This window comes from Podarcis raffonei, chromosome 4, assembly GCF_027172205.1.
Source record: "Podarcis raffonei isolate rPodRaf1 chromosome 4, rPodRaf1.pri, whole genome shotgun sequence".
Classification (NCBI taxonomy): domain Eukaryota; kingdom Metazoa; phylum Chordata; class Lepidosauria; order Squamata; family Lacertidae; genus Podarcis; species Podarcis raffonei.
Window position 1 is genome coordinate 53,639,724 of NC_070605.1, and position 13,418 is coordinate 53,653,141.

At 44.2% G+C, this 13,418-nt stretch overlaps 1 protein-coding gene across 1 annotated transcript; it reads left to right on the forward strand.

Moving 5' to 3' along the window:
* Window positions 1-11,170: 11,170 nt before the first annotated feature.
* On the forward strand, window positions 11,171-13,107 carry OLIG1 (oligodendrocyte transcription factor 1). The gene has a single exon (XM_053386611.1). It carries the CDS (start codon window positions 11,370-11,372, stop codon window positions 12,066-12,068), a length of 699 nt encoding a protein of 232 aa, XP_053242586.1. The 5' UTR covers window positions 11,171-11,369; the 3' UTR covers window positions 12,069-13,107.
* The last annotated feature ends 311 nt before the right edge of the window (window positions 13,108-13,418 follow it).

Consider the following 13,418-nt stretch of genomic DNA (forward strand, 5'->3'; position numbering starts at 1 on the left):
TTAGTAGCAGGTCTTATTTTGACCTTTCAAAAACAATAACTTTTTTCTTCTGTCATTAAGGATATTGGAGCCAGAATCGGTGCAAACAGATTGCTACATATTCCTTCTCTTTCTTTCTTTCTTTCTTTCTTTCTTTCTTTCTTTCTTTCTCAAAAAGTTCTCCTAAACTATAAATATTTTATAAAGCATATTAATAGGATAGGATATATCTTTGGGAAACTGAGTTCTTTCCAAGGTTTGGATTCTATTCTGCCCCATGCCCTGATCCTAAATAACACACACACACACACACACACACACACACACCATAAATGCAAAATAAAGTTTCCCTTCCCCATCCCTATTCTTGAGTTTATCCATAGAAGTTTTGTTCTGCCATTTATCTTCACTTGTTGGAGATGTCTTGACAAACTCTTGAGAATTAATTTCCCATCAGCTTTTTGCCACCTCTTCTTGAACTGGCAGGTCAGAACTTGCCATGTGCATTTGAAGGGGCGATTTGGATGGGCCACCCAGTCCCATTGTCCCTCCCCATGCATGTCCTGACACCAGCAGGGAGCCAGTAGAAAGTCCTCTTAAGACAAGAGACTCCAGGACTCTGTGCCTAAGCAGACCTCAGCTTCCCAGCCACCATCAATCATTGTATTCCCCTGCCAAAACCAATACAATTGGATCAGGCCCAATGCACAAGAGTGTTCCTTGAAAGTAAGAAGCGTGCCTTTCAGTTTAATATATTCCCTGGCTTGATCCTCTTGGAAGAGAAAGAAATCCATCAATGTCACCATACATTATCAGAGTGGAGATTGATCACAGTGTTGGATTGTCTGAGAGTTTTACAGATGCAAAAGCAATTGTGACATTCCTATTTTCAGTAAAAATGTACATCTTTAATTGGAAGCAATGTCAGCCCATGCCCTTTTGATTTGGTTACAAAGCTTTGCTCATATTCTACTCACTAATCTGGAGAACAGTAGGGCTGTCAACCCATTACAGCAATGTTTAGTCAATTACCTGTCTTGAATCTAACTGTTCATTGATTGATGAACCATTTAAAATAAATATTATAATACCTCCCTGGCAAATGAAACTGCCTGAATCAAAGTGTGCCTTTAGATGTTCTACCAAAGTGGTCTTTTCAACATCAAACACAAAGCAAATCAGATTTTACTCAGTTGTTACGATCTGCATTTTAATGTGTCATTTCTAGGATTAATTATCCCGATACAGCAGTTGTATGCTTCCAACACATTGATATCAGTGGGTTTTTCTGTGCTCAGCTTCTGCTACACTACTGACTGAAAGCTTGTGCTTTCAAATATAAGACCATCAGTTTAGTTGGGTAAGGTTGTAGAAGGGCAGAAACAGAGTAGAGGTGCTAGCAAATCTGTGTAGCCCAAAATGAAGATCCTCCAGTTGCTATCTCTCCTAAGATATCTCTCAAGTAGAAATGGGAAGGGGAAACCTATTTCAGTGATGTGACACATCTGTGGTCATGTAGCCTGAGAGTGCGCCTTAGCACAGCGATGGGGAGCCTGTGCCCCCCCCAGTCTTACTGGACTCTAATTCCCATCAGCCCCCGCCAGTGCATTCAATAGTCAGGTAGGATGGGAATTGGAATCCAACTATATCTGGAGGACCAAAGGTTTTCCCCACCCTCACACGAGTAATTCATAAGACAACCTGGTGGGGATAATATGGTCAGCGCATTGGAGCAATTCACACAGAGGGAAAAAGACATAGAAAATCTGCGCGCAATGTCATCCTTTTGTCTTTTCTGTCCATTTCCCCCCCACCCTCTGAGTTTTGAGCTGAAGAGTCGCACTGGGGAACATGGACCTTTCTTAAAGTCTTGCCCATTAGGTAAATAAGAAAAGCGCCCAAAACGGAAGAGTTTTAACAGGAAACCACCTTTGGTGCATGTCCAAAGTCCATTTAGGGGGCCAGTTAGTTAGCCCTATAGCAGTTATTCCTAGGGTAAAATCCTAAAAAACTTCAATCCTAAAAAAAGGTTAACAACTTTGGTCGGCCCTTCACTTCATCAGATCTGGCCCTCTTTGAAAAAAGTTTGGACACCACTAATGCATTGTTTTTTGAACTGTATTCTGATAAATTTGGGGTTCCTTGGATGCTTAGCAGGGATTCCTCAATGAGGTGATTACAAACAGTGGGCAACCTTTTCTGACGCCTTCACCATTAGTAATCTGCCCATGCAATGCGAAGCTAGAAAGACGTGTGTGTGTGTGTGTGTGTGTGTGTGTGTGTGTGTGTGACTTGAGTACCACGCACTGCAAAGACAAGGCCTATCAGGTGCATAAACTGATGGGGGAACCACCTGAACACATTTGATGTAGTCTCTTGCTTTTTCTAATCCACTAGAAAGCACTATTAATTATTCTAAACATAATGTGTGACATCATCTGTATTTATGTAATTTAGCGTTCAACGGACCGCTTTACTTTGTACTGTGCTGCTTGTTTTTGATGCTGTATATTTTGATGCTGTATATTTGATGTTAGCTGTCTTGGTCCCCTTTGGGAGGAACGGCTGGATATAAGAGATGCTGATCTCGTCTTTGTTCTCCACAGCTCCAGCCATTCAAGTGTACTTTACTGGTGCGACGATCAACCTTATTTTCTCTTTCCTCATACACGCAAATCCTAGCTATACTCTAGAATCATATGAGGAGACTGTTCAATTGATACAGAAAACCAAATGCACTAGTTGTGTCACAAAAAAAAGGGTATGTGAAAGTATCTGGATACATAAATGTTTCCTTGTGTGACTCAAAACACACTAATTGACTTTTTGTTATTTCTACTGATTATTTTTTTTTACCTCTTTTTTTAAAAAACCCCACAATCCTTGCAATCAGTTTACAGTTTGTTAAGAACACATCACCGTCTTCCTTTGGGTACTGTGAAGCAAAAAGATATATAACTTTTGTGTTGGAGGGAAAGAGATCGGTGAAGCTTTGTGTCCATATGTTCTTCCCTCTCATTTCAGTTAAGCTTGCACTGTGCGACCAGGCAGTTTTAAAATAAAATCCATATGCTCTTCATTGCTGGCACTGATTCAAGTCATTAGTTACTGTGCTAATATAGTGCCATCAAGATTCACAGCACTTTGTGAGCAAAAGATAGGTCTTTGCTTATCTTGCAAACAATCTATGATTATATTATTAAGGCTGCCACCCTACACACAGTTATCTAGGAGGAAGTCCTGTGAAGTCAATAGGACTGAGTAGGCAGCCAGAGGATTGCACTCTAAGCCTGTTTTATTTTCTAAAATACTAAAGAAATAAGTAAATAGCTCTGCTCCTTAGCCCTTTTCATGAAAAGCAACACTTTAGGAAGAGCAATATGGAAGCACAGCGCATCTTAACGGTTCTTTCGAATTTATAAATTAAAGCTTTGGGAGAGTACATTGTTCACATCACAATGTCCAGAGACTGAGCCAGCCTTCATTTTTTCTTCTTCTTGTACTGTCAACGAAGAGAATGACGATGTCTTGTTCAAAACTGCCCTTGTTATAAGCTATCATTGTGCAACTTAATTGAATATGCTACATGACTGTGCGAGAGACATATGTCTATTCACTATGACAAACATCGAGAGGCTGCCACAAGCTTCTGCAATGCTGAAATAAAAGCAGAGCAAGTGCTCGTTCTCCCAAGGACCTGTGGCCCCAAGCAGCTTGAACAAAATCCGGCAGTATTCACCGATTAGTTACAGTTTATTAACAGCCCATACATTTCTCATCTGCTCACAAGGACTTGTTAGGAGTGTCACCTGCACTGCCAAAAATAAAAAATACACAACTGATGTCCGAACGTATTTTCCTCCACAGTTCTTTTAGTTTGATTCTGTCTAATAAGTGATGCCCACACACTGAAAAAAGTATAATATTTAGACCTTTTTGCTGCCTTAAAAAGAAATAAGTATTTTAATTTTTTTCATTTAGTTCATATTAATCTGCTGTTCATAACAATGAAATAAAGAGACCTGAGGTTACAAATCAGCATCACACAAACCTAGCACAATCCACAATGTACTAGCATCATGAATGCACAATAAAAATGTATTCTGGAGGGCAGCCCTTGGACTGTGAATTGCATCAGCTCCAGCCTGCCTGTCCATACTGTAGATATTTGATATGGGCTGATATGCTTCTGTTTGCATGCAGATTGTTTAGGAGTTGAATAACTCAGAGCAATATTTCCCTTTTCGTCTGCATCAAAATATATCTTCTTTTCTACATTGTCTCTGGGGGGGGGGAGAGGGAGAGATTTGTATCCCAAATACTTGGATGAAGGGAGAAGTCTCTGCAGACTACAGACAACCCTTAACCACCATCTGCTCCTCACTGAAGCAGGCAGGCATTTTCTCATAGTAACTCCAACAGAGAAGCAGGTGCCAGGCATGACTGACAATCCCCACTTCACTCTGACACGGACTCTTGCCTTTTCCCCTTCTTCAAAGAGCCACTCCTATGACAGAATAAAACTTGGTTCAGTAAGTGGGATCTGATCTACAACAAAATGTTGTAGCATATAATGCTCCTGCTCAGCCAGGCCTGCCTTCTTCCATTCCTCCTTCCTGGTTTTCCTCCACTTCCCCCTAGCAGTCAGCCACATTCCATGGTTTCTGAGTATGCCCAGTCCTCATGGATCTGTTGTTGGGGGTTCTCTTTATACTTCCAGAGACCTTTGGAGTTTCCCCTGAAGCTGTTGATCTTTTCCTCTTGTGAGTAGGTCACACTCCTTTAGCTACATCCACTCTGCCTAGGACCAACAGATCCCAATCCAACCTTCTGCCCACTGCTGTCTTATGCCACCAGCCCCAACAAGATGCTCGGCACATTACGTGCTATGGCATCTTCTGCCTCCCTCAGTGGCCGCAGTCCTTCAGCACTAGCACAGCCAGGCCTGTTGGGCAAATAAATACAGGGTGTGTTTCTTAATCTTCTCCAAGGGAAGTAAAAGCAGTAGGATAATTGCCATGGATTGAGAGAGGTGGCATTCTGGGCCTGGGAGGGTGGGGTACTCGTAACTAGGTAAAGGGTAAAGGGACCCCTGACCATTAGGTCCAGTCGTGGCAGACTCTGGGTTGCGGTGCTCATCTCGCTTTATTGGGCAAGGGAGCCAGTGTACAGCTTCCGGGTCAAGTGGCCAGCATGACTAAGCCGCTTCTGGTGAACCAGAGCAGCACACGGAAACGCCGTTTACCTTCCCGCCACAGCGGTACCTATTTATCTACTTGCACTGGCGTGCTTTCGAACTGCTAGGTGGGCAGGAGCTGGGACCGAACAACGGGAGCTCACCCCGTCGCGGGGATTCGAACCACTAACCTTCTGATCGGCAAGTCCTAGGCTCTGTGGTTTAACCCACAGTGCCACCCGTGTCCCTTACTCGTAACTAGGCCTCACTTAAAAGCTCCCCAATTACTGCAACTGCACCACACCTATGTCCTGCTAGCTCAGTGGGAAGAGCATGACTCAATTTCAAGGTCATGGGTTCAAGCCCCTTATTGGGTGAAAGATGCTTGCATTGCCGAGGGTTGGACTAGACGGCCCTTGTGGTCCCGTCCAACTTTACAATTCTACAATTAAAGCCCATTGAAAACACACACAACCCCAGAATCCTGGGAGCAGTAGTTTGTTAAGAGTGCTATGGTTCGTGGTTCTGTGAAGTGTAAAGTACAGTTCCCATAATCCTTTGCAGCTGTGATGAATGGGCTCTAATTGTACAGTATGTATGCAGCCTAGTTGGGTAGGTTGATTGCGGATGGCGGATGCATTGGACGTAGCAGTACAGCTTGGGACAAATTCAGACCCCAAGTCCTTTTTCATTAGCCGTTTGCTGCCTGCCTGTCCCCCTCTCTCTCATACCCTGATTGAATGGTGTTTTATGCAGAAGGCCAGCAGGCCTGGCTGCTGCATACATTGATAAGGACTTTGAGCCAGCGGCAGAGGAACGGGGCAAAACTGGGAACAGTATCCCTCTGTGTCCGCTGCAGTCCGTCTGCTTCCAATAAAGAGAGGGCTGCTTGGTCCTATAAAGCCCCCCCTGTCTTTGCAGGTGTCCTAGGAACTTGGCCGTGGCACTTCAGCTAGACACATTTTATTACCTTTTGGATGCTATAAATTTATCATTCATTCCTTTCCAAGGGCAAAGAATAGAAGCCGGGCATCAAGCTGCCCCTGCCTTCTCTCTCAGGTCCCTCTGCCAGTACATTTGGCTGGTTTGTTCTCTTTCAGGCTTGTTCTTCCTGTTGCATTCTGCCTATTCATGGAAGAAAGAGTCAAACCGGATGGCTGGATTCAGTGCAGGGAAATGACTTCAGAGCTACCTTTGTTCTCCCCTTCGTTCCTTTGAACACACTTGGCCATGTGTCCTTATGAAAGGGTTCGTTTTAACCATTTGGAACATCCCGCAAGCGAAGCTGCACTGGCCAGAATCACTCACATCTTTTGAGTCTGACGGAGAGTCCGAGTTAAACTGCCAGGGTTTTGTCACGCAAAAAACCTGACCATGACATTGGGCACTGTGTTATAAATCAGCCACAGCCGTCTAAGCAAACTGTCTCTTTTATGGCAACAGGGAGAACCCTCTACAGTGTTTGGCTTAAGCTACCAACTTTAGAATGGCTCAAAGAATATCGTTATTTCTTTTTTTTCCTGCAAAGAAAGCCAGCCCTTTGAAATTGATTTTATAGACTTGTGTGTGCAATTTCACAGCACACTGGATCACACTGTTTTAAGGCAGCCTGGCTGTTCTATGCACAAGTACTCTTTCAAACCTATTCTGAAGTTTGAAGTGAATGTTTGATTGCCTATCTTAAACCCATTTATAAAGAAAAAGGAAACAGACATCTTTTTCATTGGCATTTCTCTCCCCCCACCAACCTTCCGTGTCAACAAAAGTATTTTGTCATTTCCCTCTCGTTTGAAACAGAAAGTAGGTTTTTCCATGGGCTTGATAGATCTAAGCACTGGGGTTTGTTTTCAAACTAGAAAACTTGACACTTAAGATTCAGTATCCTTGTTTTTCTTATCCTTACCTATTTTAGCCAACAACCCACAATTTGCAACAATAATTTATATGTTAATTTCCCCCAATAAGTGTGTTTTAACAGTTTTTGTTTAAAGTGCTCAGATCAAAGCGGTTTCCATCAGTTTGAAGAATGTGCTCTCTCCCAGGCATCCAGAGTTTGATAAGCTCAATTGTGCAGATCAATTTAAAGAACAACAGTTGAAAAGAAGATTTCTGGTTTTGTTTTGTTTTTTAAAAAACACATTTATTTATTTGTTATTAGAAGCATTAAGTTCTTATTATATTAAAATTAGATGCAAACATTGCAAAAAAATAACCACTGAGATTTTCTAGTACCTACATTGCAAACAAAAGTGGAGACCTGAACTAGCTAGTGAAAGGAGGGGCCTTGTTTATTTATTTACCATATTTATATCCTACGTTTCCTACAGCAATCTAAAAACGGTGCACTTGGACACTCGCACATCCTGGAATTTCATCCCCGCAACAACTCTGAGGGGTGGATTAGGCTGAGAGATAGATCACCCTGGAAGTTGCACATTTTATTGTACATTTGTGATGGTTTGTGCTCAGGACTGTATTGGGGTGGTTATATGCAATCCTGCTTTCCATACTGTTTGTGCCTGGGTGGACATACTGCTTTGTTTCTATCCAGCACATGTCCCATAATTTCCTGCTGAAATCCTGTAACTTTTTATACCACGAATGCTCTGGTTTCTTTCTTTCTTTTGTCCTGGTTTGGTAGCAAATGCCCCTCCCAGTGGCATTAATTCATGACACTGGAGAAGCAGTGTAGACAGTCTGGTATAAATCCACCACAAATCATAGCTATTGTATCAATGACCTGTTGCAGAGTCTTTTTTTTTTTACAAAAAAAGAAAACAAGATCAGAGGGACCCCTAGTCTGATACTCTAACCACTTTACCCCACTGCCTCATTCTTGTGCATATTCCAGTCTTGCCCCATCCTTACCTCCCATTACAACATGGCATAATTAAGAGTTTCCAGCTCTCAATCCTACCTGGAGTTCATGGCCTATAACTCTGGAGCCCTTCCTTCAATTAATGGCTCCCAGCTTTCAAAAGTCAGTGGCAAGACAGATGCTTGGCAATGGTTCTCAGATGATGTTATTATTATTATTATTATTGCTACTACATCATTATCAACACCATCAGCATATTTTCCAAAGTGACTAAGGCTGCAATCCTAATCCCACTTTCCTGGAAGCAAGCCTCATGGAATTCAGTAAGGTTTATGTCTGAGTAGACATTGCTCTGTGAAATAGGACTGGGAACTGTGCCTTTGTCCAATTCATCACAACAGTGCAGAAAACTCCATAAGCCAAGCCACACTAGCTTATAATAATGGACTGATGGAGCTCTGAAAGCTCCTTATTATCAACTCGAAGTCAGAGGCCATGATTTCCAAGTAGACTAAGTGCATTGGGCTGGGAAAAGAAAAGAAAAAGGAGGAAGTAGCCAGAGCCTACAAAAGCAAAGCACCAAGGTGGAAGATCAATCTGCAGGATCTCATCCTCTTCAGCCAAGGCTGGCGGGAGACATTTTGCTGCCTGAGGAGAAGAACAAGATGGTGCCCTTCCTCAAGGCACATACAGAAGCCAATTTGACTGGCAGTTGAATCTTACTCCAATACTGATGAAAGGACAGGATCTTCCACTGCACCTGAGAGCAGCAGGCTATCGTAAGAGGTACAGGGCAGGCCATATGATGCTCACGGTTCTGTCCACTCCCTGCCACCTGAGGCAGCTGCCTCACTTTGCCTCATCATAGGGCTGGCCTTGTTTCAGTCACCCACATGCCAGTCACCATACCCAGTATTTGGACACCAGTCTGCACCGCCATACTTATGAATGAGACCAAGGACAAACTTAATGACTATGGCTCAAGTGATCACATGTGTGTATTGAAGCTTATGCACTAATATAATGATGTGGATTGTCTAGCTCATGTTTAAAATAGACTTGCCTAGTCTTCTCAAATTGTGGACATACCTTTGAGAACCACCTCTTAATTTTCACCATATATTTGTATGGTGGTTGTGCTGCTGTTGTGACCAACCTTATGTCAGGCTGTGACCCAGGAGTGGGTTCCAACCCACCACTTGAAGACTAGCCTGTCACACCACAGGGAAATGGGCTTTCTACAACATATTCCTTTGCCAAACATGGGGGTGGTCCTGCCCCAGAATAATTCTGGCATCAGGAAAGATGTGGGGTCTCAATATTTGTTTATTCCTTGTATAATTGTTGGTTTATTATTGATATAATTATTCTTCATTTTAAAGAGTAAAAAAATCCAGTATGTACACTTAAGCCCTTGGGCATTTCTTAATGAAGCTTCCTTAGTTATGGCATAAAACCGTGAGAACATAGGAAGCAGCAATGTAAGCATGGCATTGTTATAGTTCTATTTGTTGCAATTTTATATCACATTATTACCAAGGCAGTTCACAATGGGCTATCTGAGAGTGGATGGCAAAAGCTGTCTTCCCTCAGGCCACAGAGGTTTGTCTTAAGCAGCCCCAAGGAAGGCAGGGCAGGGGCTGCCACAACTGTTCTCTCAGGCCATCAACTGTCCCTGCAGGAAAGGCTGGCATGATCTCATTTCCCCCAAAGTCCCACCCAAGAAAAAGGCAGAGTGTAAAGAATACAACAACAACAACAACAACAACAACAACAACAATGCTACTTCAGAGCTTAGTCACTCCATCAGGGCAGAAAAAACTTAAGTAGTCCCTGGCACCTACCACAGCCTGGACCTCTCCCCTTCTACTTTCCCTTAGGGCACACATGTCTAAAGTATCTCCAAGGAAAATGGGCTACAACTTACTTCTGTCTCCAAACCCTTTTATCTAGCTGTAAGGTATATACAATTAAAAATAAGAAAAACCATGGGCCTGGGCATTTTGCATCTATCTGATTTAACCTGAATTACATTATCCTGCTGTTTTATCATTTTGTTTTATTGCTTTGTATTGTCTTTGATTTTACAGAATTTTTGTATCTCAGTTCAATGTAAAAAAAGTTTTAAAGTTGTTCTTGACTTATGGTTTGCAATTCTAAGAACACTTACTATGGAGCAATGCCCATTGAGTTCAATGGGACTTACTTCTAAAGAAAAATGTTTAGGATTGCACTGTTTTTTACTGATACTGAATTTTACATTGCTTTATTTCATACTTTGAGCTGCCTTAACAGAACGGCTGAAGAATACTTATAATAAATACCTGAAATCAAAATGAAACAAGGCTGAGACACAGCAAAAACATTTGTGAAATATAGATGGGGGAGATCATGGCAAGTAACCACATTAGGCTTTTGAAGCATAAACAATTAAGAGTCTTGTGGCACCTTCAAGACTAACCAATTTATCATGACATAAGCTTTGATGGACCACAGTCTACCTCATCAGATGCGTGAAGCATTATCATGAATTATAGGTTGAATTTATATTCACATGGGGGTTGGGGGGGTTATAAAACGGGAGGTCAGAGGCAAGTGAAAAGGACAGATAATGATAAACTGATAGTGGTAGTTCACAAAACAGTGCTTGATGATGCAGACATATTGTCATCGGCAAGCCAATTAGCATATTCAATGGGCTATAAAATCCTTTGCTGTATGTCAAAGTTAAATAAGCATGTGGGTGCAAACACAAGTCCTGCAACGTCCCATTTCTACATGTAATATCTCAGCTCTGTCTTCTGCTTTATTTTAAAATAGCTTGTTTTTAACCAGTGGCAGGGGGGGGGCAAGTTATTTTATGACCAAAACAAACAAATATCAAACACCACTTTGCAGTCTGAAAAGCAGAGCAAGTTTACAGATCCCAGCCCTTCGGAAGGCATTTATATTCCTGCCAGCAGTCAAAACGCAGGAGAAGGAACCAGAGCACATATAAACGGGGGGGGGGGGGGACAAGCGCGCTCCAAAAGGTGAGCGGAATGGACAGAAGCCCTTGCGGAAGTTTGGGCGGCGGAACCCGCAGAGCCCGGAGGCGACAATAAACTTCTTGTTTTGCCCAGCGCAGCGTCTTCCCTCCACGCCACGCGGCAGCCAATGAGCGCCGCTCTTTGCCCAGATTTGCACTCCCATTGGCCGCCGGCCTGACATTCCTTTACTTTAACAACAGAGTTGGATTTAAAGAGGGTTCGGCCGATTATCCCTTTCCTCACATCTCACGGCAAATCACCGGCGCGTTCCCCGCCCCCCTTTTCCTTCCAGCTGCTCCCCCCCCGGCTCCTTTTTTGTGCTATGGAAGTTTTCTGCCTGCTCTGAAAGCGCAGCAGCGAAGCGATCATGCTGAGGCAGCCGCCCTTCTATGAACTGGTGAGCTACAGGCAGCCCCCTCCCGCCTTGCTGGCCAAAGCAGCTCCGGAGCGGCCAGACTTTGCTCCAGAGCCTCTCCATGGACCCGGGAGCGCCAAGGCGACCGCGGCAGGAGCCCCTGCCGGCGGCGTCACGCCCAAGAGTGACCAGAAGAGCGAGCAGCAGCAGCTCCGGAGGAAAATCAACAGCCGGGAGCGGAAGCGGATGCAAGATCTCAACCTGGCGATGGATGCGCTGCGGGAGGTGATCCTGCCCTACTCGGCCGCGCACTGCCAGAGCTCGCCGGGGAGGAAGCTCTCCAAGATCGCCACGCTGCTCCTGGCCAGGAACTACATCCTCTTGCTGGGGAGCTCCTTGCAAGAGCTCCGGAGGATCCTAGGCGAGATGAGCGGCTCGGGCCCCCGGCTGCTCCTGGCCGGCCTGCCCCTCTTCGCCGCCGCCGCCCCGGGCCCGGTGCTCTTGACGCCGGGGGCCGTGAATGCCCATCACCACCACGCTCCGCACCCGGCCAGCAAGTACCTCTCGGTGGCCCTGGAAGAGCAGCAGTGCGGCCAAGTGCACCTGCCCAGCGGCACCAGCCTCTGCACTTGCGCCATTTGCAAGTTCCCCCACTTCATCCCGTCGTCCGGCCTCAGTTTAACGGCCGTGCAGGCGCAGTTCTCCAAGTGACTGACCCGGGACTGCGGCGGAGTGGGGGTGGGGGGGGTTAGAGGAGAGGAGAGGCGGAAGATCGGACCTGGAGGGAGGGGCGAGGACAAGGACACGTGCGCAGCAGGAGCACTAGCGCGAGCGGAGGGGGAGCCTCCTCCTCCGTTTAGTCCTCGCCGGGGTCGGGCGGCGAGAGTGCAGACAGTTCAGCAACGGGAGAGAGGAATCCCCGGGGTATCCGGCTCTTTAACAGGACAAGTTGCATGCATTTCAGTGTCCTTTCAAATCAGATGTGAGATCGCTTCCGGGGCGCGCGTGTAAGGAGGCGGGAGACATTGCCAGGGAAAACGAAAAATAAAGCTGTTGCCCAGAAAACTTGCTTTACAGTTTTATAAGGGGCAAAAGACCAACCAAAGTTATGTACCGTGAATGTTGAGAACTTGTGCGCGTTCACTTTGGAATAAGCCACGAGGCTTGCTTCCAAAGTGAACGTGCTTAAGGTCGGGCTGCTTGTCCAATTGACGTAGTGCGCATGCTCCACAAAAGTCCTTAACTTAATCATGCCTCTGCAACTGTATTTGTCTTCACCCAGTGCAGTAACAAGCGAGTCTTGTCATTTACCTTGGCAACCCTGAGATGCCACCCGTTCTCCCTCATTGCCTAGTATTTAATTGTAGATCGTATAGTCATTAGTCGCCACTGATGTATTGTTTGAAGATAATACCACCACAGTTATCATGGGGCAGCCCAAACCTATCCATTTTTACTCAGAAGTAATTGATTTTAATGGGACTGACTCCCAAGTAAGTTTGCACATCATGGTAGCCCTCAGCACAATCCTAAACTTGCTTACTCAGAATGGAGCTTACCGCTTAGTAAGTGTTCCCAGGATTCCAGTTTTCCATTACCTAAAAGATAATGATAAATTTGTAACATTACCCTGAGCAGATAATCCATAAAGTCTCTATTTTAATGGTGATGAGTGAAACAGGAGAGCCATTGTCTTGGAAACAGAGAAAAATTAATAAAGAAATGCTTGTAATTTCATTTGATAGTTCCACCTCCTGATCTACTGCTTCTGATTTTAGTACTTGATAAATTCTGTTTCTAGCCTGGGTTTAAGAGATGATGTTAGAAAAATACAACTCAGAATGTTCTAATATGTTGATACCATAATATATTACAGAGTCTGTGCCACTGGAAGCCCCCCTTTTAATCCTTTAGTTATTTATACTTGATTCTGATTAAAGAGCGATCTTGAGACAGCCTTTTAAGATATCTTTCAATCCATTTTTCCAGTTTTATATACAAATGAAGCTCTATAATTCTAGAAACAATGGTGTTTTAAATTCACTTACGTCTGAATGGTTT